We start from the raw sequence: 21,009 nt of genomic DNA, 5'->3' as shown, positions 1-21,009 counted from the left end.
TCTACTTGGTCAGATTGTGTAGGTGCTAGATGTTCCATTCAGCCTTTATGGTTGAAACTCAGAAATTAGTACTGTACAGTAGTTTATTGTAGCTTAAAATAAATTTTTGTCTTGTCCATTGGGTCATTACGTGTGATTGTTACACATTCACACAGGACATGAGTAATACGAGAATGAAATGTGCCCACTTTTATTTTACGGGGAATAGCCCACCCGGGCACACAGGTTATTGACCTTTAAACTACACCAGGGAGAGAGACAGAATTATACTGATAATCACAAGTGGAATGAGAGAGTGAGTTACAGAGTACATGTAGCAATGTAGCGTAGGTTGGGTTATAGTGGTTTAATTTACTTATTTAAAAGAAGTGCATGATAATGCTACAACCATGATACTGTCCTAGAAACCAGAAAAAAATCTGTAAAATAAAATTTTCAACACAATTACACATCAAAATTTCCTTAATTGAAAAAACAAAGCTTCTCCTTTCACTTATTTTTATGAAAGCATTTGTAAATTTTCAAATTAAGGGGGCACTACCCTCTATAGAAACTACTTGCTGTAATTTAATACAGTAGTTGGATTTACATGAGATCTTAAATTAATGCTGTAATAATATTTTTCAAAATTCGACATATTTTTTTAGTAGTGAAATATTGGCCTTGAAATTGAATTGGATGCCATTTTAACATGTCTATGATAAAGCAGGATGTATTGTTAATTGAGGGGAATCAAACTGAATTTGTGATTGTCACATAATTCACAACTGTTATTTGAAGGACTACTATATTTAAAAAAAATGCTTTAGCATTTAGAAATGTCATTAGTGCTTTTAATATTGTCTTTAAATATTTGCATCCAGATCCTTCTGCATTGCGTTTGTTTGCTGCAAAATAATGTAAACAATTTACAGAGTGATTTTTTTACATAATTTTATAAAAAAATATTAATTGAAAAAAAACTTCAAATCCCTTTTCTTCTATTTCTCCCAATTAGGGGATGATGGTAGTGAAATGAGTGAATCATCAGTAGACACAGGTGTTGATGCTTCTGTAATTCCACGACCAGATGAGCGAGATTATCAGCGTGAGATCCTGCAGCTCGATGATGAATCTCTTCAAACATTACGAGATTCCTTGGCAAAATCAGTGCCAGCAGCACCTGTTGCACAGCCAGCAGGTGCCCTACCATCCCTAGAAGAGACTCGGAAAAGACCCCGGGATTTGGAGCCAGGTGAGTACAGGATATAACAAAATTTAAAATTTGTAGTTTTAGAGTCAGAATTTAATGGATGTTTGATGATGAATACATTGAACCCTTGGATCTTTCCACAACCACGGACTTGCAGGTGCTCTGTGGTTGTTGCGCTTCCCTTTGTGTTTGTTTCATGTGGGTAGTTTCATGCGGGATGTGGTCAAAACTAGCTGTGTTTATATTGTACAGTACAAGGTACGTATTTTGTATTGTATCATGACTAAATACATAGTTTATTGCAGGGGGTCCCATATTACGAACACCCACCGATACGAACGAGGTCCCATACGGTCAATTATTTAAGAATCCGACATAGACACAAATGGTTCGTAGTAGTACAGTGGTCCCTCGGTTAACGAGCACAATCCATTCCAGCAAGTTGCTCGTTAACCGAAACCATTGTTTCAATGGGTTTTTGGGTAATTGGTTCCAACTCACCAAAAATTGCCTAAATTCAACAAAAAAGGTAGAAAAGTACACTTACTTTGAGGTGTGTATGTAGAAGGCTCCTGGATGATGATGATGATGATGGGAATTAGAATGGGGGTGGAGGAGAAGAGAAGGCATTGGGGTGGAAGAGAAGTCACCCCATGGTGCTATTTCACCCATAAAATTTTAGTTCTCTTGGTGTAATTCAAGATTATTTTCTTCAAATCAACACTGCACTGCATTATATATTGTCAATATGTAAAATAAATTTCAAAATGACCAATAATTTGCTTGGAACAGAAAAAAAGCATTTAGTTGAAGAGAGTCTCAAGCAATATGTTACCTCCACTGAAAAGAGAGAGAGACTAAAGCCTGCTTGTGTGTTAACAGGCTGAATGGCGCACCAGAAACTAGTTTCTTTACCTTCAATTATGTTCAATAATTGTTAAAATGCCTAAAAAATTTTAATATTGAACTTTTAAAATTATTGAATAGTATAAACTTGATATTTACTAAAATAGTAAGGAATTTAAGCCTTAAAACCGATTACTGTAGTATTGGCGGACTAATACTACAGCTGGTGGACCGCCAAATGCAAGCGAAAACATGTTGAGGTCGGCTTGTAAAAAACTCGTTAATCAAGGGATTGCTCGTTAACCGAAGTTAAGAATCTTATGGAAGGTAAATCGTTAACCGAAATCTCGTTAACCGAGGCGCTCTTTAACCGAAGGATCACTGTATTAATGTACGAGAACTAGTTTGCGAGGCGGCGTGGCAGGTGTGGAGTAATGCATCTCCCAGCCATGCGCCTTGAGGGAGCGTCAGTACACCTTACCCTCACCTCGGTAACGTGTGTGATAATGTTCAAACCGTTGTTTTATTTTTTTGCGTGTTATCTCTATTTTTCTGTCCTCATCGTGGCTCCCAAATGCAAACCTGATGTAAGTGATAGTAGTGCATCCAAGAAAAGGAAAACAAATACAATGGAAGTGAAAGTTGGTGTAATTAAACGTTCTGAAAAAGGCGAAAGACCCTCAGTCATTGATAAAGTGTTAGGCTTCTGTTGGTCAACGGTCAGAATAATTTTGAAAGACAAACAGAAAATTCTTGAACATGGAAAAGGAACTATACCATTGCATTCAACTGTAATATCAAAACAAAGAAGTGGAAAGATTGTTAGTGATGTGGGTGGAAGATTAGCCAGCCAAAGGTTTCAGTGTAAGTGTTAAACAATAGTTTTTATTTTCCTTTACTGTATTTTGTCATAGAATTTCTTCTTTTCTTAGGCTATGATATAGTACACATAGGGTATGTGTTCCGTCTTAAGAACGTCCTCGGGAACGGAACTCGTTCATAACCCGGGACCCCGTTTACCCTTCAGTACTACTAGCAAAAAGATAAGGAAAGTAAAATAGATGCTACAGCATCTGGTGGTTATAAGAAGAAAAGGCATACTGCTGTAAAGGATCTGTCAGCTGGAAGTCTTCAAAATAATTTTTTTTCCAAATGATTTGAGCATTCTACATATGAAATTTAAGAATTAGGGCAATTTTCTTTGATTTAATATGCCACATATTACATGAGATTAAGTGAAGAGAAATTGGGTAATCAGGCAACTGGCTCAGTATTATTTATTAAGTGCTGATAATTACACTACAGTACTATTTACTGTAATAAGGATGTTGTGGTAAGCATGAGAGATTAAGAGCACTTGGTGAGGCAGCTTGGATGATCAGCTGTTTGCACTTTGTAATCAAAGGACCAGGAATTTAATATAACACAGTGACTCATGGTGTTGAGTGTGGGATACCAGTACTTTGGGGGGATGATTATTTTATAATATTTTTACTAATATTAAATTTATGTTGAAAATGCAGAGAGACATGTTAAAGGGTTCCTGGGGGTGGGAGCTATGCACCTATACTACCCCCCCTCTGTTACCCCCATCTGCTGCTCCCATATCACTCTTATCTCCCATACACAATATACCCTTGTGCTCATATTTTTTCTTATTTTTATATTATTGTACAGTATACAGTTTTCTCTTTATTTATAAGGCAAATTCTTTGATCACTTACAAATAACACTTTACAGTAGAAAATAATCTTTTCAGTGAAAGCAGTTGTTGACAACTAGTCTTAGTCTGATTTTCAACACAGTTCTATTTCATATTTTTTTTATTGTTGATGTAATAGTGTCTTACTAACCTTGTGATGCTCTTAAAGACCTCATTTGTTGAAGTACATTAATAAATATCAACTATTTTCTGAAAACGGTACACATTAGCAGTGTAATGTCCAGAATCCCCACCCCTCCCCCATATTTGCTTTTTCTCACTCACATTTTCTGTAGTACTGGGGTCTACCCCAATTAGTCTAGTGAAGCATTATCTGGTACTTTGGCACCCCCCTAGATGCCCTATGTAAACAAATGGTGTGTGTGTGTAATAATAATAATAATAATAAACGGTTTATTAATAGAGTTGCAGCCTGTGCTGAAAATATACAAACTTACATGTGATTTAGACATAATGATATGCATTCAATACATTTACAGGGCTGTACAGTACATAAATCAGGAGTTGCTAATTATTTTAACAATAGATGGGATGGTGCTATTCTTATATCTATCAGTGCAGGCTCTTATGGACTGAATTTTGTTGTGGCGGACTGCGCGAGATGGGTGGGGGGATTGGCGGTGGCAGGTGGCGGCGATGACGAGGATGGTGCAGTAGTCCACTGCCAAACCTTGCTAGTGCTTGGTGGTGGAGGTCACTGAGGGATGGCATTTCCAGGGTGGAGAGAGCATTGTTGTAGCCGGAGTAGTCTGCGCCGAGCATGATTCTGCAGGCCCCATTCTGTACCTTCTCTAGCTGACGTTGTTGGGTAGAGTTGAGAGAAGACGACCAGGCTGGTGACGCATATGTTAATTTGGGGAGAATAAAGACGTTGTAGATAGTCCTCAGCTCTGGCGTGGGTGCCCTAAGTGACCTGAGTAGTTGTAGCATGTAGAGTCGGTACGAGGCTGCCTTGATTGTGTTTTTTACATGGGCCTTCCAGTCCAGTTTGTGGTCTAATAACACCCAGGAGTTTGGCAGACTGCACTAACTGTAGAGGATGGGCACCCACTGTGACTGCTGGAGCTTGCACTGGAGTGGTGGCAGTATTGATGTGCATGACTACGGTTTTGGTGTGGTTGATGGTGACCTTGTTCTCCGTAGTCCATGCCTGTAGCCTCTCTAGGGTGCCTTGTAGTGATGAGTAGTCCAGTGAGGTGTTGTCCACTGTAACTCCCATAGTGCAGTCATCCACGTACTTCAACCTGTGAGGAGTGTCTGATAGAGCGTCGTTGATCAGGATTAGGAAGCACAGTGGTCCCCTGGGGAACACCGTAGGTGGAATGTGGAGACAGAACCCTGGTACCTGACTGCCTGACGACGCTCACTCAGGAAATCAGTGAGCCATGAGACCAGGTTGGTGGGCAGCCCAAGTGCAATGACCTTTTTGATGACAGTGCAGTGATCAACAAGGTCAAAAGCCTTCCTGTAGTCAACAAGGGCAACGGCCAGTGATGTCTTACGTTTCTGCTGGTTTGTGTGCAGGAAATCCAGGAAACTAACTAAGCAGTGTGATGTAGAGGAGGTCCTCATATTGCCAAATTGCTGTGGATCAATTGACGGATAAATACTAGCAAATGCCCACTCAAAAACAAAGTCTTCACAGAGTAGACTGGGTATGGGGGTAATGGCAACTGGCCTGAGGTTGTTATGGGACCGTGGGGTGGGGACCTTGGGGATAGGGGTGACAAATGCAGTTTTCCATTCATTAGGGCATTTGCTTTGTCTGAGGGATGCATTAATAATAGAACAGAGGGGGGTGGCAAGTTCGACTGCGAACTCCTTGTAAATTTTGATTGGGAGGTCAATTGGGGTTGTGGAGCATTTGGATATAAATTTCAGGAGTTTGTTGGCAATTTCAAATGGTTGAACACTGGGAGGGGGGGAGGGGAAGGTAAGTAAGCCGGGAGGAGGGTGAGGTCAAGACTGGGTAGGGTATGACATATGGTAGCAAAGTGGTTATTAATTATCTCAGCTGCCTCCTCACTAGGTAAATGAGAGATGAATGGAAGTGTGGGAGACTGACGATTAAGACCACAGAGATCTTTTACCTAAGAGTACCATTGACCTATGCCGACCTCCTTGAGGCCGTGCACTTTCCTGGGATAAGACCTTTTTTTGTGTGTGTGTTTTTTTTTTAAAAAGGGTTGGCCAGTATTTGAATTAAGCCATGGTTTAGGATTTTCTGAGAATTTGCTGACACACTGTACACTTGAATTATTCTTCACTTGATCAGAAAGTATTTTCAAGATCAAATTGTAATTAGTAAATACAGTAGATTGCATAGCCTGAAAATTTTATGGCAGTTGTATATTGCTTGTATTTTTTTAGGTATTTCATAAATAAAAGGTAATTCAGTCAATCTTTGTTTGTCATATCACCAATTTATGAGGTAAAACAGATATGCATTATAGGCAGTGTATGTTCCTTTACTTTAAAAACATTACTTAAGATCCTGTTTATATTTTGGAGTTTTTGTAGGATTTCAATTTTGTAATGGAAATTACATTTACTTTATCATATCTTGTAATTGTATATACGATAGCTATTACTGTAGCTTCTGTATAATTTGCCTTCAAAGTAACAGAGTTAATCTAACTTCAGTCAAGGGGCCTTGTTTTTTATAAACTGTTTCCTTACAGATCATACCAGCGTACGTGCTGAAGGCAGTGTTAGCAGTAAGTCCCTGTTTAGTGAGACTTCAGATATTGTGCTTGGACAACCACAGCCATCTGGGATGACAAGCAAGAGACCACGCTTTAATGCATCTATATATGGCACTCCTATGCTGGTAAGTGTTTACAGTAAAAAAAACAACAAAAAAATTCACTTTTCTCTGGAAAATATTCCTGATGCATATTAAGGATCCTCTGCACACACACCCACCCACCCATCCACACTGGAGAAAGAATGTTCATCTCCAGCTCTGGAACCATCCACTTCGTGTGGTACAGGAACTCTTCACCACAGCTAAAATAAGCTAGATAAATGACTTAACCTTTCATTTCACATTATAGTTAGCATGTGTATCTTATGAAAATTGTGCATATGGTCTTAATTGCTACAAAGACAGCTCAACCAAGTTAGTTAAATTATATATTCTTTTGTTTCCCATTGGCCTGCATGTATATCTATATTTGTGTTAGATGAAAATATTGTTATTAAAAACTTCCTTTTCTGTGTTTGTGATAATTGCACAAACGGTACAGAGTAAATTTGTTGCAAGTCACAGCCAAAGGGTTAAATACAATCTTGGGTTGTGTAGAGATCAGTCACATACAGTATAAATATAAATATTTTGGTCTGGGATTCTCGAAATGTTTGTAATTCCATAAGTGTTTGAATGTCCATCCCACTATGTTATGAAATAGGTTTGTTTTGCTACTTAATACTAGAACTAAGAAAGCTTGATGGAACAACATTTGACCTAGTTCAGGTAATAGGTCACATTTTGTTAAGAAATTGTCAGTGAAGAGAGAGGTAGGTACCTATCATTCAGATTAAAAGCTCTAAAATTATCTTTTTAAAGTTACCAATTTTTCTTTAGATTGGAGGTTACTTTTTCCATGAAATTTCCTATAAAGGTATTATTTGTAAAAACATTTGTTTTTGGGTATTACATTGTGTACAGTACTTTGTTAACAGTATTATATTATGAATGGAAATTTGATAAGGGGGGATGAGTGAAATAGTGAATACTGGCATTTCTGAGTACTGTACTGTGCAGTACCTGTATGCATATTTATGACTGCATAATTGTAAAGGATTTTTGCGCTCATTTCATGTGTAAAAAAACTAAAAGTTTAATAATTTATTGCAGGGGGACAAATCTGTTTTAAGTGATTCAACTTTCAAGTCCTCACCTTTCTATCCTGGTAAAACTATGTATGGAGGTGCATCAGCCTATAGAAGTAGAAGATTGCAGTCACGGACTCCTCATCAGGTAACCTTTACTACTGGTTTCCCTTTGTCATAATGATCCCTTACATGTGACTTGGCAAATAAAAAGTGATTTTGAAGGTGCAGTTTTAATTTGGGAAACAAAGTTACTCAAAATTTATCTCAACAGAAGATGCACATAGCCCATTGTTACAATCTGAAAAGTCTATGTGAATTATTGAAGTGATTTATTAAATCTCATGTGTTGTGTCTTATCTCAAACCCTCGGTGACATGACACCAGGCTAACGGCTTATGAATGAATGTGCATAAATGTTACAGGGTCAAGCTATTGAGTGGTTAAGTCTCCTGCCCTTAGCCACTTCATTACCCTGGCCTAAGTGCTTTCTTCAATCTGTGGGACTGTCACCCCAAAAAACATTGTGAAGTGAAGTAGCATAAAGGATGTGATTGTGTAATTCAGAGATGGATGGCATTGGGAATACCAAGGATATGAAAGTATGAAGTGAATTATGTACTAGAACTGACTGGGAATGGGCATCCAGGATGTAGCATTGTGCATGCTCATAGGAAATGCTGGTTTGTTTACAGTTATTGGTAAACCAGATTTTGGGCTTGGATATGAGATTTAAGGTAGACTTGTTTGCAGTGACAGTTAATTGCAGCTCCTGTAATTAATTTTGGTTATCCCTTGAAATGATTTTACAGGAATTGGTGTGACCTTTGATTATTTGGAAACAGTAGGATTAGATGTGTCTCCAAAATTCTGTAAGTTGATCCCAAATTGAGTTGGAATCATCTCTATATCACCCTTGTTTAGTTGTCATCTCAAACTATTAAGTCAAAAGTTAGGAAGAGCTCATTTGCCCTGGACCTACATTTTTATAGATTCATCATCATCCCGTTTTACAGCCCGTTAGGGACAGTGTGGGCACAGCACCCTGTATACTAAGCCTTTGGTACACAAGGAGGCAGCATGCTCAATACTGCACGCGACTGTATTCACTTCCCCAAGTTGTAAACTTAGGTACCCATTTACAGCTGGGTGAACTGGGAGTGCCCGGGAATCGAATCACCAACCCTGGAACAGGAGATGAGTGCTGTGTCCACTTGACCACCACACTCTTGTTAAAGGAAAGAAAATTTACCCCAATGTCCATCAGCTTGAAATAAAGTCAGCTTACTCAAAGCCTTGCTGCAGCTTAGAATATCATATGTATTCCCTTCACCATATAAGGTAATGCAATATATTATATAAGTAATGGTGTTAAAGTTTTGTCTAGCCTTGAAAACAGGTTGTGCAGACCAACTGTGTCCAGCAGCCCGGCCGTACCCGGACTAGAGGGTGGGCAAATGATTTTTCGTGTCCATGTGCCAAGCAGACAAGCTAATATTTTGAGAGGAAATACCGAGACGAAAATTATGTCTGTTGCTGCATGACTCCACCTCACTGTACGTTTTTAACCAGGGAGGTCATTAGTGACCTTTGTCAGGTGCAGGAAGCCGCCAACTTGCATCTAGTCAGTCGGTCAATTTGTCAAAGGAACCACCAAGCTGAGAGGCTATAGATGTGATGTGACAGGAGTTATGACTTCACATGACAAGTTTTGCTGCCAGTGGCACCTGAGTATAGGGGGTGGGGTAGAGGTAGTTAAGGAAGGTAATAACAGGTTGCCTCCACCTACCCACACCTTGCAGGTGTAAAGTGAGGTGACAAGAGTTATGACATATGATGAGGGTTACCACTACTGACATCATTTAGCCAGACTCAAGTGAACTGTAAGATGTTTATTTAGCCTTTCCCATGAAAAATCTGGGCAAGCAAATTTTCTAAAAAAATTGTCAGGACAAGTAAAAAAATTATCCGGGTAAGTAAATTTCATGTCACTTGTCAGGGACAAGTTAATGTTCCATGTAATCTGCACAGCCAGCTTGAAAAGCCCTGGCTTTGGCTTTGTGACTTCCCAAAGACTTTGGCTTTTCTTTGGCCTCTTGTCTGGTCCCTCCTCATTGAGGTAATCACAGCAAGCCTGCCTTGCTAAGAGGGCACTTGAAAGTCCTAAACATATTAACAAGAAAATTAAAACTCCTTTTCTTTGCCTAGTTTTAATTTATGGGTAGTTGTGGTTACATAAAACTGTGAGACCTTAAAGTTCTTACATGATTAATAATTCTCTTCTTTCTTGGGCATTGAAGATGATGCAAAGTTGGTTTGTTGTCATAGAGGGTTTTTTGCTGTTATGACCTTTTATGTTTTGAAGGTGATTGAGATGGTGATATTCTGTTGGGATAGGATATTAGAGGGGCGAAGTCAATACATATATTTAGTATGATTATCATGATTTTGCCAATTTTTGTATTTTTTATTATCATTTTATAATTAGAGTTTTGGTTATGGAGTCTTCAGGGAAGACTTGGGTGAGCTGTGTTCTTGGATGGGGGCTTTGTTTATTTTGTCTTTGGAGAGGAAGTCCTCGTAGTTGATATATACCGTATTTTATGGTACTGTATATAAGACGCACTTTTTAGTCTGGAAAAAAAAAAGGCTACAAGTAATCAGCATATGTCCTATATGTGAAGTTGCAGTCTCCCCCAAGCTAATGAATCCCCCTGTTGCTGTCTCCAGTAGGCTAAATTCTACCTAACCCAACTCCAGAATTAAAAATGTTATTCCTTATTTAAACATTTTTATTATTTTTAATTAAAAACGAATTCTTGTAAATATAAAAGGTCAATCTATAACTACTCTGTACTGTACGTACTGATGACGATAACCTGAGACGATTAACGTCCATACGGCAGACACCCAACTCTTCAAAAGTAGCTAAGCAGTAACCAAATCCAAACTTACAAGCATTGCAATCTATTAATGCCATACATGCTACATTTATTTTTCAATCTACAAATACCTGATACAAATGAAGATTTGCAGATAACTTTCTTTTAACATTTACATCTGTTAACATCACTGGTGGCATTGTAGCCAGGTTAGACTCGTCTGTGTAACCACCAAGCTACTGGGCCAAGATGTTGTTTATCAACTCGTATTTTCGAGTAGATATACATAACTCTCTTCATTTGTTTTTACTGATATACTGTACATGCATACACCATTCTACATACATATTGTGAAAAAAGTAAAAGATAGAGTTGTCCTAAGGGCAAACACGTAAAAGGAATAAAAAAAATTTTTGCACACGTGTCAGCTGACTTAGTGGGAGAGCAGAAGGATAGTTGGCCAGTTGGTGGTGGGAGAGGGGAGCATTGCTAGGGAATTGGCGGAGGTAGCATTGCCATTGCTATGGTGAACAGGGAGTACAGGTGAATGCAAATGACGACTTGTTTTAAACTTTCATTTGGCTTTTATTTACTGGTTTGGCAATACTGTATAGTATTTTTTGTTGTAACTTATTTATTGGTATATTTATGTATTCCTCACATTTACCGGTACTGTAAATAATGTTTAAAGAAAACTTTGGCTTCAGCAGGAAAATACACACAAGTTTTTGTCCTAAATACTTCCTGCTAAAATGGGTGCATCTTATGTGCCGTAAAATACTGTAGTTTTGTATTACATTATTATTTAATTTAATGTCAGGCCAGTAAAAAAAAAAAACAGGTACCTGAGCAAGTCTCAAGCCCCCCAACCTCCCTCCCCCATTAAAACTTTCGTTACATAGTTGGAACTATCACAGGCTTTCAGCTCCGCCCACTCTTGATGCTCAGATGAGACAATATGGGTATTGTAGTTGGTGTTCCTTGCATAAAGACTGCCACCAGAGGAAGCGACATTTCCTCTTGTTTGGTGGACTCCATTCCCTCACGTCTGAGGGAGGTAGATGAACCCCGCGGAGGATGGAGTCGACACTTTAGTTAATAAACTTTATATACTGTACAGTAAAACCTTGATAAATTGGACTAGATGGGGCAGACACCAGTCTGAAAAAGGCAAGTCTACGGGGGTGGGGGTTGAGATAACACTGGTTATCTGGACTTTTTAAGAAAATCAGTTACGTTGTTACTGCACTTCAACAACTAAGGTCTTTGTGTGCATAACCAGGTTATTAAAACACTATTACATCAACAATAATAAAATATGAAATGACTCTGGGTTGAAAATCGGACATAAGTTTGGTTGTCAACAACTGTTTTCACCGAGACGATTGTTAAGTACTGTACTGTAAAGTGTTATACCATATGTAAGTAACCACAGAATTTGTCTTTTGAATAAAGAGAAAGCTGTATACTATACAGTACTATGAAGATTAAAATAAGAGTGTAGGAGTATACAGGCAGTCCCTGATTTACGACGGGGTTAGGGACCCAAATGCAGGTCGTAAGTCAAAAATGCAAAAAATTATACATTGAAAATCTAAAATGAAATACAGTACTGTAAAAGTAATCAGTAATGAAAAATGAATAAAGTGTTACTGTGCACTTACCTTTAATGTAGTCAGCTGAATGCACACAGGGGTCTCAATAATTTTTTAATTAAACATGGAGACTACATTAATTGGATGAAGCAGAGGAGGAGATGGCTGGGTGAGTCATCACTGTCGCTTTCTTCAGACAGGCTAACATACTTGCTTGTTGAAGGTATTGGATCATCATTAGGGAGTGAAGAGGCATTACTGGTAGGGCGTGAAGAGACAGCAGTGGGGGACTTCTTACAATATATGTCCAATTTAGACTGCACAGTTTGCCTTTTCTTTTCATTGTAAATCTCCCTGTGGCAAGCAACTGCATCTTGGATCATTCTGTCAACTTTTGCAAAATGCTCAATATTTTGATCCATTTCGTCAAACATTTGCATCCCCTTATTAATAGTAGCAAATGCCTCTGCCATTTGTTTCTTCTGAGCACCACCAGAACTTTTACACTTGCCAGTCATTTTAAAGAGAATTAGAACCGAAAATATTGTCAGTACACAGCGTGATCACTACCAACAACAAATACAGCCAAACACTAACTGAGCGCGCTATGGCGTGGACGCTGTACACCACGAGGCGGCCCACTCCATGCCACGCTCTCGTACGGGACGGAAATGTTTCGGTACTGGGAAATACATACGTAATTTGAAAAATTTTTGGTACGACTGAGGCGGTCGTAGGTCGTAAGTTGAGGAGTACCTGTATTATGTGTGGGAGGGTGATGTAGGAGCAACAGGGGGGGGGGCCTCTGCCTCAAGAGCCCCTTAACAAGTCTTTATGCAATTTCACCATAATTCTCATATTGATATGGTTTATTTGGTGCCGGGTTTATAAAATTTTATCAAAAAAGAACTGACTCCTAGAAAAAAGAATCCGCTTTGAAAACAAACAAACTTAGTGCTGGTTTTAATACTTTCTAGTGTTGTAAGATATGTATTACAGTATTTTTTAACCTTAATCAGAAAATGTCTTAATTTTGAATCATTGTTCTACTCTGACTTTATGGCAGGAATATACATTACCTTGTCATTTGGGGATCAAAAGTTCTAAGTAAACTGGATTGGATAAATTTTCATTTATTGCATTTTGAAATGTCGGTTGATTATCACTGAAATTTTTTTCAGACTTCACGTGCTCAAGTTAGAGCAAAAGTGGCAACTGAATCGACAGATGACGGCGGCCTCAGTCAGGCTGCCCGACGTATTTTAGAAAGCTTGGAACAAATGTCAACACCCATATCAGATGCCAAACGTATACCTACCCCTACCCCTGGTCAGAGAGGCAGCTTCTTAGATGCAGCCCCATCCTACACAGCTGCCTTTCACAGACATCGACCAGTTTTAAGACCATCAGCACCCCCAACATCTAGACTTCTAACTCCAACTAAGGTATTGAATATGTATTTTTCTTTGCCACCAGTCTCTTGGTGATTCACCTTACAAAATTGTTATACCTGTAAGTTCTGTAACCAATATCAGTCTTATACCACATACATGCTTACAATCTATTAGGGCACCCCCCTCCCGTACTACTTGATTTTTTAGTCTATATTGGTTTGGAGTTTTGGTCTTTTTAGGCCTTTGAAGTTTTTCTTGTTTGGAGCATAAATCCCATGTCAATATTTTGATTAATTATTACAGGTTTCTGTATTATCAGATGAAATGTAGAACACTAAATCAAGTCTTGTGTAGAATCAGTGTTACCGGTGAAGATTGAATACTGGATATAATTTGGCAAAAGGCATATACTGTACTGTGGTACTCGTGTCTTATGAATACTGTACACTTATGTTCTTTTTGCAATTCTAGTATCTTTGTTTTTCAAATTGTGTACACATGTGGCCATGTACAGATGATTTATAGTTTTCTATTCTTACAGCTAACTGTCCAGGAGAACCTCACCACTTCTCTTCTTGCCACATCTTCAGCAAGTACCTCTCTCTCTTCTGGTTCACCTTCTCATAAGAAATCTACAACTTCAGAAGAGGCCCCTCAACCCACCACAAAGGTTACTGTAACAGAACAAGGAGAAACAAAAAAACCAACAAAACTTGCCTCTGAAAATTTTTCAGCTTCACCCTTTTCTAAAGCCGCAGCAGAAGCAACAGCAATATTCAAGTCCTCACAGCCCACAGTGTCTTCAGTGACACAGGCTGATCAACCAACAGATGTGTTCAAGTTTGGTTTACCTAGCAACAGTAGTGCCTCTGAAAATACTTTTGAATTTGCTTCTAGACCTTCTACAACCATGTCTACATTCACAAGGTTGGTTGGCTTCTGTAACAAAGAAGTATTTCACTTATAATATGTTTATCGATAATATGTTTTTCGTATTTTGACTATTGTAAGCCACCCCCAATTCTAAGCCGCCGGGTGAAGTTTGGACAGAATTCATGCAAAAAAAGCTTGCCATTCAAATCTAAGCTGCACCCCGAAGTTGGAGATCAAAACATAGTCACATTCAAAATTATACATAAACATACATACATGAATGATATTAAGTACTTGTTTGCACATGCACATAAAAGAGTAGTTGATTAGGGTAACAAAGTTGTGGTGAAAAGTACGCAACTATATTACAAAAGGTACACACAGCAGCAGCTGCCAGTGAGCAAAACAGTACCATCACTAATGACGTAACAAAAAGTAATGTGTCTTCACAAATGTTGCTGAATGCATTGGTCATGCCTGAGAATATCCTGTGAATTCTTTTGGAAAGTTGGCAGTGTGATAAAGCATAGTAGAAGTTGTAGTGCTGCTTGCCAACAATATGTAACAAGAGACATGACCAATCGCCCAAGCTGATCATTGGCAAAGAGGATAAGGTAGAGATTATGATTTTGATTTCCTCCAATGTTAGCAGGCAGCTTAAAATTGAAGGTCAAGCTTTTTTTTTGGCATGAATTCTATTTAAAACTCTCCATGCAGCTTAGAATTGTGTGTGTGTGAATTTTTAAGTGATGTTCAAAATTTTATCTTTCAGTGATTCACCACAGTCAACAAAGAAATTCGGTGGCAAGATAAAGTCTAAAATCGCAGATAGTGGAAGAACTTCCAATAAACGTGAAGTTGATGAAATTATAGAAGAGCCCCAACTCCCAGCAGTGTCTCTTAATATGTCCTCTCTTCCGACAATCAATCTGTCAATCCCGTCTCCAGTGCAGAGTTTACCCACAAAACTATCCTCTTCACCAGAGGGTTTCAAATTCTCAACTCCAGAAATTGTGGATACTCATTCAACTAGTGAAACTCTTACCAGTGCTCCAAAGTTTACATTCAGAAGTCCTGCTCTAATTGGGGAGGGTAATCTCACTGGTGATGATCTCGGTACCACAGTTGCTTCAACTCCACCCCCAATGTTTAATAGCAGTAGCCAAAGGTCAGCCCCAAAACTAAAGGCAAATAGTAAGAAAGCTGTAGCACCCACAGCTGAAAAACTTAAAAGAGGAAGCGTATTGGACTTTCTTAAGGGAAATGATCAAGATAAAGTTACCACCACCTCCTCACCAGTGTCTAACAGTCTTGGAGAAAAGTTAGAGAAAATAGAAACACTTTCAAAAGTTACAAATACTGGTTTTCGTAAGTCAGTGTCTGAACAGTCTGTCAATAATGTGGCCAAGGAAACTGAAGTATCACAAGGGTTTCAGGGCTTTGGTTCTGCTTTCAAAAAGTCTAGTGAGGAATGGGAGTGTAATGCATGTATGATCAGGAATAAGAATTCAGCTGATAAGTGTGTTGCATGTGAGACCCAAAGACCTGGACAGAATTTTTCCATTAGAAGTAAAGAGGCTACTTCATGTGCAGCTAATGTAGATAAAACTTCTTTACCAATATTAGATAGTGAAATGGGGTGGGGGGATGCTTTTAAAAGGTCTGCAAGTGAGTGGGAGTGTAATACATGTATGCTACGTAATAAGGACTCTACCGAAAAATGTGTTGCTTGTGAAACTCGTAAACCTGGAAGTGAAACTGTATGTGCAGTGTCAGCTGAAGTTAATAAAATTGTAGATATTAAGGAAGGAAAAGTAAATTCTGGTTTTGGTTCTGCATTTGCAAAAGGCAAAGATGAGTGGGAGTGTGACACGTGTTTAGTTAGAAACAAAAGTGAAGACACAAACTGCATATCGTGTGAAACTCCTAAGCCAGGTGCTGCTAGTGTGTCTCCCATAACTGGAAACTTTAAATTTGGTGTAAATGACTCATCTTCCACAGATCCTACTTTTAAGTTTGGTTTAAGTAACTATCAGACTACTGTTAAATCTTCAAGTGGATTTAATTTTGGAGATAGTGCCAAAAGTACAGAAGTCAGTGACAGTAAAGGAAATTCAGGGTTCAAGTTTGGAGTGCCAGAGAAGCCAAATATCTTGACTGGGTTTTCTTTCAATTCCAATTCTGAAAGTGTACAGTCAAAAGAAAAAAGTCAGTGTGGTAGTGGTGGTTTTAATTTTGGGATTCAGTCATTGGACTCTAAAGACAAAGAAATAACAGATAAAGCACCAAGTTTGTTTCCCATTAGTATATCATCCGAAAGTAGTTCAGAAACTGGACCTGCTCCTAATCTTGTATTTAAGTTTAGTTCTGGAAGTAAGACACCAGTTGCCTTTAGTTTTGGATCAGGAACAGAGGTAAAGACTGCTGTAAAAGAAGGTGTGGGTAAAAGTATTCCCAATGAAATAAATCCAACAATAGAACTTAAGTCGGGCAATAGTCATGATACAGTTAATAAGGAAAGAGACATAAAATCAAATGATATGTTTTCATTTGGCTCTAAGGCTGATAATGTGGATGGAGGTATCACTAAACCATCATTTACCTTTAATAATGTCATAACATCAGGAAAGGATAATGACACAAAAAACACAACTACATCCTCTTTTGGAGCCCCGAAGGTTACAGAATCTGTATCTAATCCATCATCTACTCTAGCCTTTGGTGCTAATTCAGGGGGAAATGCTTTTCCACCTGGAGAGACTTTTAAATTTGGAGACAACACGGGATCCAAAGCTACGATAATGTCATCTTTCTCCTTCATCTCATCTTCAGTTAAAGGGGACTCCAAACCAGCAACCACATTTGAATTCAGCACAAAAAGGGATTCCTCTGATACAAGTGAGCCGACAAAGAAAATTACCTTTGCCTCAAATACCACAGGTGGTATTAACAATGGTGTCAGTGCCTCTCCACTTTTTACCTTTGGTAGTAAGGAAAGCAAATTAAATGCAGGTTCAGGCTTTGGAGCAGTTCCATCATCTACCCCAGCATTTGGAGCCCCAGCCCCAGCCTCCAGTGCAACCTCTAATTTCCAGTTTGGCAAGAGTAACCCCCCACCTCCAGCTGCAACGGCACCTGCACCTGCTTCTGCTTTTGGAAACCCTGCATCAACATTTGGAAGTGCATCTTCAGCATTTGGTAGCAACAACAATAACAATAGTTCTACACCAAGCTTTGCCTTCGGGCAGCCAGCAGAGAAAAAAAGTGCAGGATTTGATTTTGGCCAGGCAGCGAACAACACAGGATCATCAGGATTCAACTTCGCAGGTCCAGGAACACAGACCACCCCAAGCATTTTCCAGTTTGGCCAGGTAAGTCTTGAACTAAATCAGCATATGCAAAGTGAACAGTATTATATGAAATAATTATCTTAAATAAGTTCAGAGTTTTGTGACAGGTAATGATACCCTCTGTAGTTAATTTATGTTCCCATTGCATAAGTTTATTCACAGGATTTTGGAAGAAATATTCTGCAATGAATGTTTTTTTACAAACACGCCAAGTTTTAGCTGGGTGTAACAAAGGCTGGACAGGCTAGTGACAAATATTTGAATGTTGTCTAATCAGTTTGGTTTTTGTTCTTATAGTCATAAACTTTAAATTTTAGCATTATAAGTGTACATTCGATTTATTTACTGTACCTACCATCCCAGGAGGATAACTTAAGAATGCACACCTTTTGTCCATCAGTTATGAACACAAGCTTTAACAAGGAGTGATGGAATTTAGCTAAATTTGACATTTGGATAAATTAATAAAACCTCAATGAGTTATGGTAGCTGGAAATAATACACACAAGCATTTTCCTTTCATTGTAATGGAAGTGTGTTTTACAGTACAGTACATTTATTATTGAAATATATATATATATATATATATATATATATATATATATATATATATATATATATATATATATATATATATATATATATATATATATATATATATATATATATATATATATATATATATATATATATAAAAGTAAAATTTTAATGTTTCTTGGCATTTAACAGAAGATGAGTGAAGCAGTCTGTGAATGTCACTTTTTTCCTACAGTTACACAATTTTCTTACTTATGAGACACAGACATCCATCAGAATAATGTCGATGCTAATCTTGCTGTAGACAAGAATAAATAGATAGAACAGACAGCAGGGGCAGATCCATGAATATGAAAAGGGAGAGTCCAAAAATTTGTGGGTGGGGGAACATGGCGAGTAAGCGAGCCCATGTAGCTGACCAATGTCATGGGCATTTTGAAGCCATGTGCACTTGATATGAGGAGATATTCTGAGGTCAATAGTAATTACTTTTTACGATACAGAAACGCCTAAGTACAATACTGCATTAAGTTAAGGGTATTGAAATTTTCTGATGAAAAGGGGGGTCCGGACTCCCATGAACCTTCTGGAGCCACCCCTGGGCAGCCAGGCGTTAAGGAAAAGGTACTAAGGAGAGAGACAGTGCCCGTGATCACACTTGACTTACCCAACGTTAGTTAATCCCCAAGTGACCCACTGCCACATAGCAAGTTAATATGTTTATATTGTTGACTACTTTTTTCACTAACATTTTTGTAGTCACTTACTCTTAGGTGATGAAACAGTAATGAAATGTGTGTGAAGATTTTTCCTTTAATAAATATTGCTTTACTCAAAGTAAGCTGGCTGCATTTACCTAAACTGCGAGCTACATTAAATCAAATTTCTCAATCACACAGTGGGTCGCACAAAGACATGGTTTGGGGGTTGCCCATGCCTGACCTACTTTTTGCATAAAAATTTGATCATAAAATCTCAAATTACCTGTATAGTGGTATCCTTTGATATACAAGCAGGTTTGGTTAAATAAAATTCATTAGGTGAATTTTCGTATCTCGGATAGAAAATTATATAGTATGATAAAAATAGGGTTCGGTTCTCCAATGACAAAAATACTGTACATTCATATACCCCAAAAACACAAAATCGGTTCACGAACAGAAATCCTATTTAACTAAGAATAAATAGTACAAGACTTCTGTAATTTACTGCATAACACATCAAAAACACTAGAAAATACTGTATATGAAAATATGCAGCTAAAACTATTAAGGAAATGCTAAATCAAAGATTAACACAGCCGCCAGCATGCTGGCACTATTTGCATAGATGCTGGCTGCTTCACGCGTGGCCGCCCTCAAGCAGCCATGTGCCTCGGTCTTAGTCCTGCATTCATATGTACTGTATCACCAGTTCACTGCACCTCGCTACTTATACTCATTTACATGAACTTTAAGAAGTTCACTAAAAAATTTTTGTGTTGTGATGGCTTCCCCTACCCCATCAACTCCTGTCTCTCTACAGTAATATTAAGTTTATACAGTTAACATTAAGTATCGTTTGTTACAGTACCTACATTGTTTAAGTAGAAAATGATTACTATCCAGTTAAAATTAAAGTGCCAAATAATTAAAATACTGTTCTGTAAAAGTACCTCAAACTAAATTGTACCTGAACGTCAATAGTGCGTCATCTACTTCCACTATTGAGTCTACACTACAGGATCTAATATGGTAAATAAAAACAGTTATCAGTTTTATATACTTTGTTCTAACCCATGAACGATGGCTTAAGTATCACCATTAATGGGGACATGTACAGTGGTTGAATCAGAAAGACAGCTAATAGGTGCAAAGATATCACTTCATGTACAGTATAAACATACTGGAGGGGCAGGGGTGGCCGTTGCCAAATTTGCCAGATTGTTTTTTATTTATTCATTATTATATTCTCGTATTATCAGCCTCTTATGGTGTATGTTTCTCCGTAGATAATATAACATTAAGTACAATAATAGAAAAAAATACGATAGGTAATTAATGTTATTTAAGTGGTAAATATGGTGTAGACAGTGGTGGTTATTTAACAAATGGCCATGATTTGGATATTATGAACACTAGGGTTTTTTTTTCTTTTCCTGTAACTTTTAAGTCCTGTCAAATGAAGGCAGTTAACTAAAGTGCATCATGTGTTTTCTGATTCCCTATTAACCTAGATGTACCTTTTGAAGATCCCAGTCATAAATACTGCAAAACAACTAAGAAACCATTTACTGTATTGTCTGAATATCTGTTATTCCTGGATTGAAATCACTAGAACACCTTCCTAATTTGTATAATTTTCCAAGCCTACAAGCTCTGAAGGGTCATTTTGTATATGGGGGAGGGGGAGTGTATTTTTTTATACCTCGGAAGAATTTATAGAAAAGATGAAATACTAGTACACCTTGATATATGGAATGGTTACACCCGTGAAAAACCTTCAGTAAATTGTCTACAATATACAGCTACTCCCCGACTTATGACCACCTGGACATACGACTGCCTCAGTCGTACCAAAATTTTGTCAAATTACGTATACAGTGGGGTATGCTATAACGAATCTAATTGGTTCTAGAACCTTGTTCGTTATAGAATTCGTTCGTTATAGGATTAATCCGTTCCAGGCCCCCAAATACAACCACTTAACACTGAAAAATATAATATAAAATTGTAAAAATTGCAAAAAAGTGCATATATATGCATCTAAACCCCTGAAATAAAGAATATCATAAAGAATCATTA

At 38.0% G+C, this 21,009-nt stretch overlaps 1 protein-coding gene across 3 annotated transcripts in view; it reads left to right on the top strand.

Annotated features, from left to right (window-relative positions):
• The window catches only part of LOC121878173 (nuclear pore complex protein Nup153-like), a 48,361-nt gene that overhangs the window by 18,311 nt on the left and 9,041 nt on the right, over window positions 1–21,009 (top strand). For 2 of the 3 annotated variants that reach the window (XM_042384211.1, XM_042384210.1), the window contains exons 4-9: window positions 998–1,234; window positions 6,443–6,591; window positions 7,621–7,743; window positions 13,254–13,517; window positions 14,008–14,393; window positions 15,112–17,710. In XM_042384211.1, coding sequence (XP_042240145.1) covers window positions 998–1,234; window positions 6,443–6,591; window positions 7,621–7,743; window positions 13,254–13,517; window positions 14,008–14,393; window positions 15,112–17,710 — 3,758 coding nt within the window. The remainder of the gene's footprint in view (window positions 1–997; window positions 1,235–6,442; window positions 6,592–7,620; window positions 7,744–13,253; window positions 13,518–14,007; window positions 14,394–15,111; window positions 17,711–21,009) is intronic. The other variant, XM_042384212.1, reaches the window with a different exon arrangement.

The sequence above is a fragment of the Homarus americanus genome, unplaced genomic scaffold (genome assembly GCF_018991925.1).
Source record: "Homarus americanus isolate GMGI-L3 unplaced genomic scaffold, GMGI_Hamer_2.0 scaffold45562, whole genome shotgun sequence".
NCBI lineage: Eukaryota > Metazoa > Arthropoda > Malacostraca > Decapoda > Nephropidae > Homarus > Homarus americanus.
The sequence above is the reverse complement of the archived record's forward strand: the minus strand, read 5'-3'. Positions and strand labels throughout refer to the sequence as shown.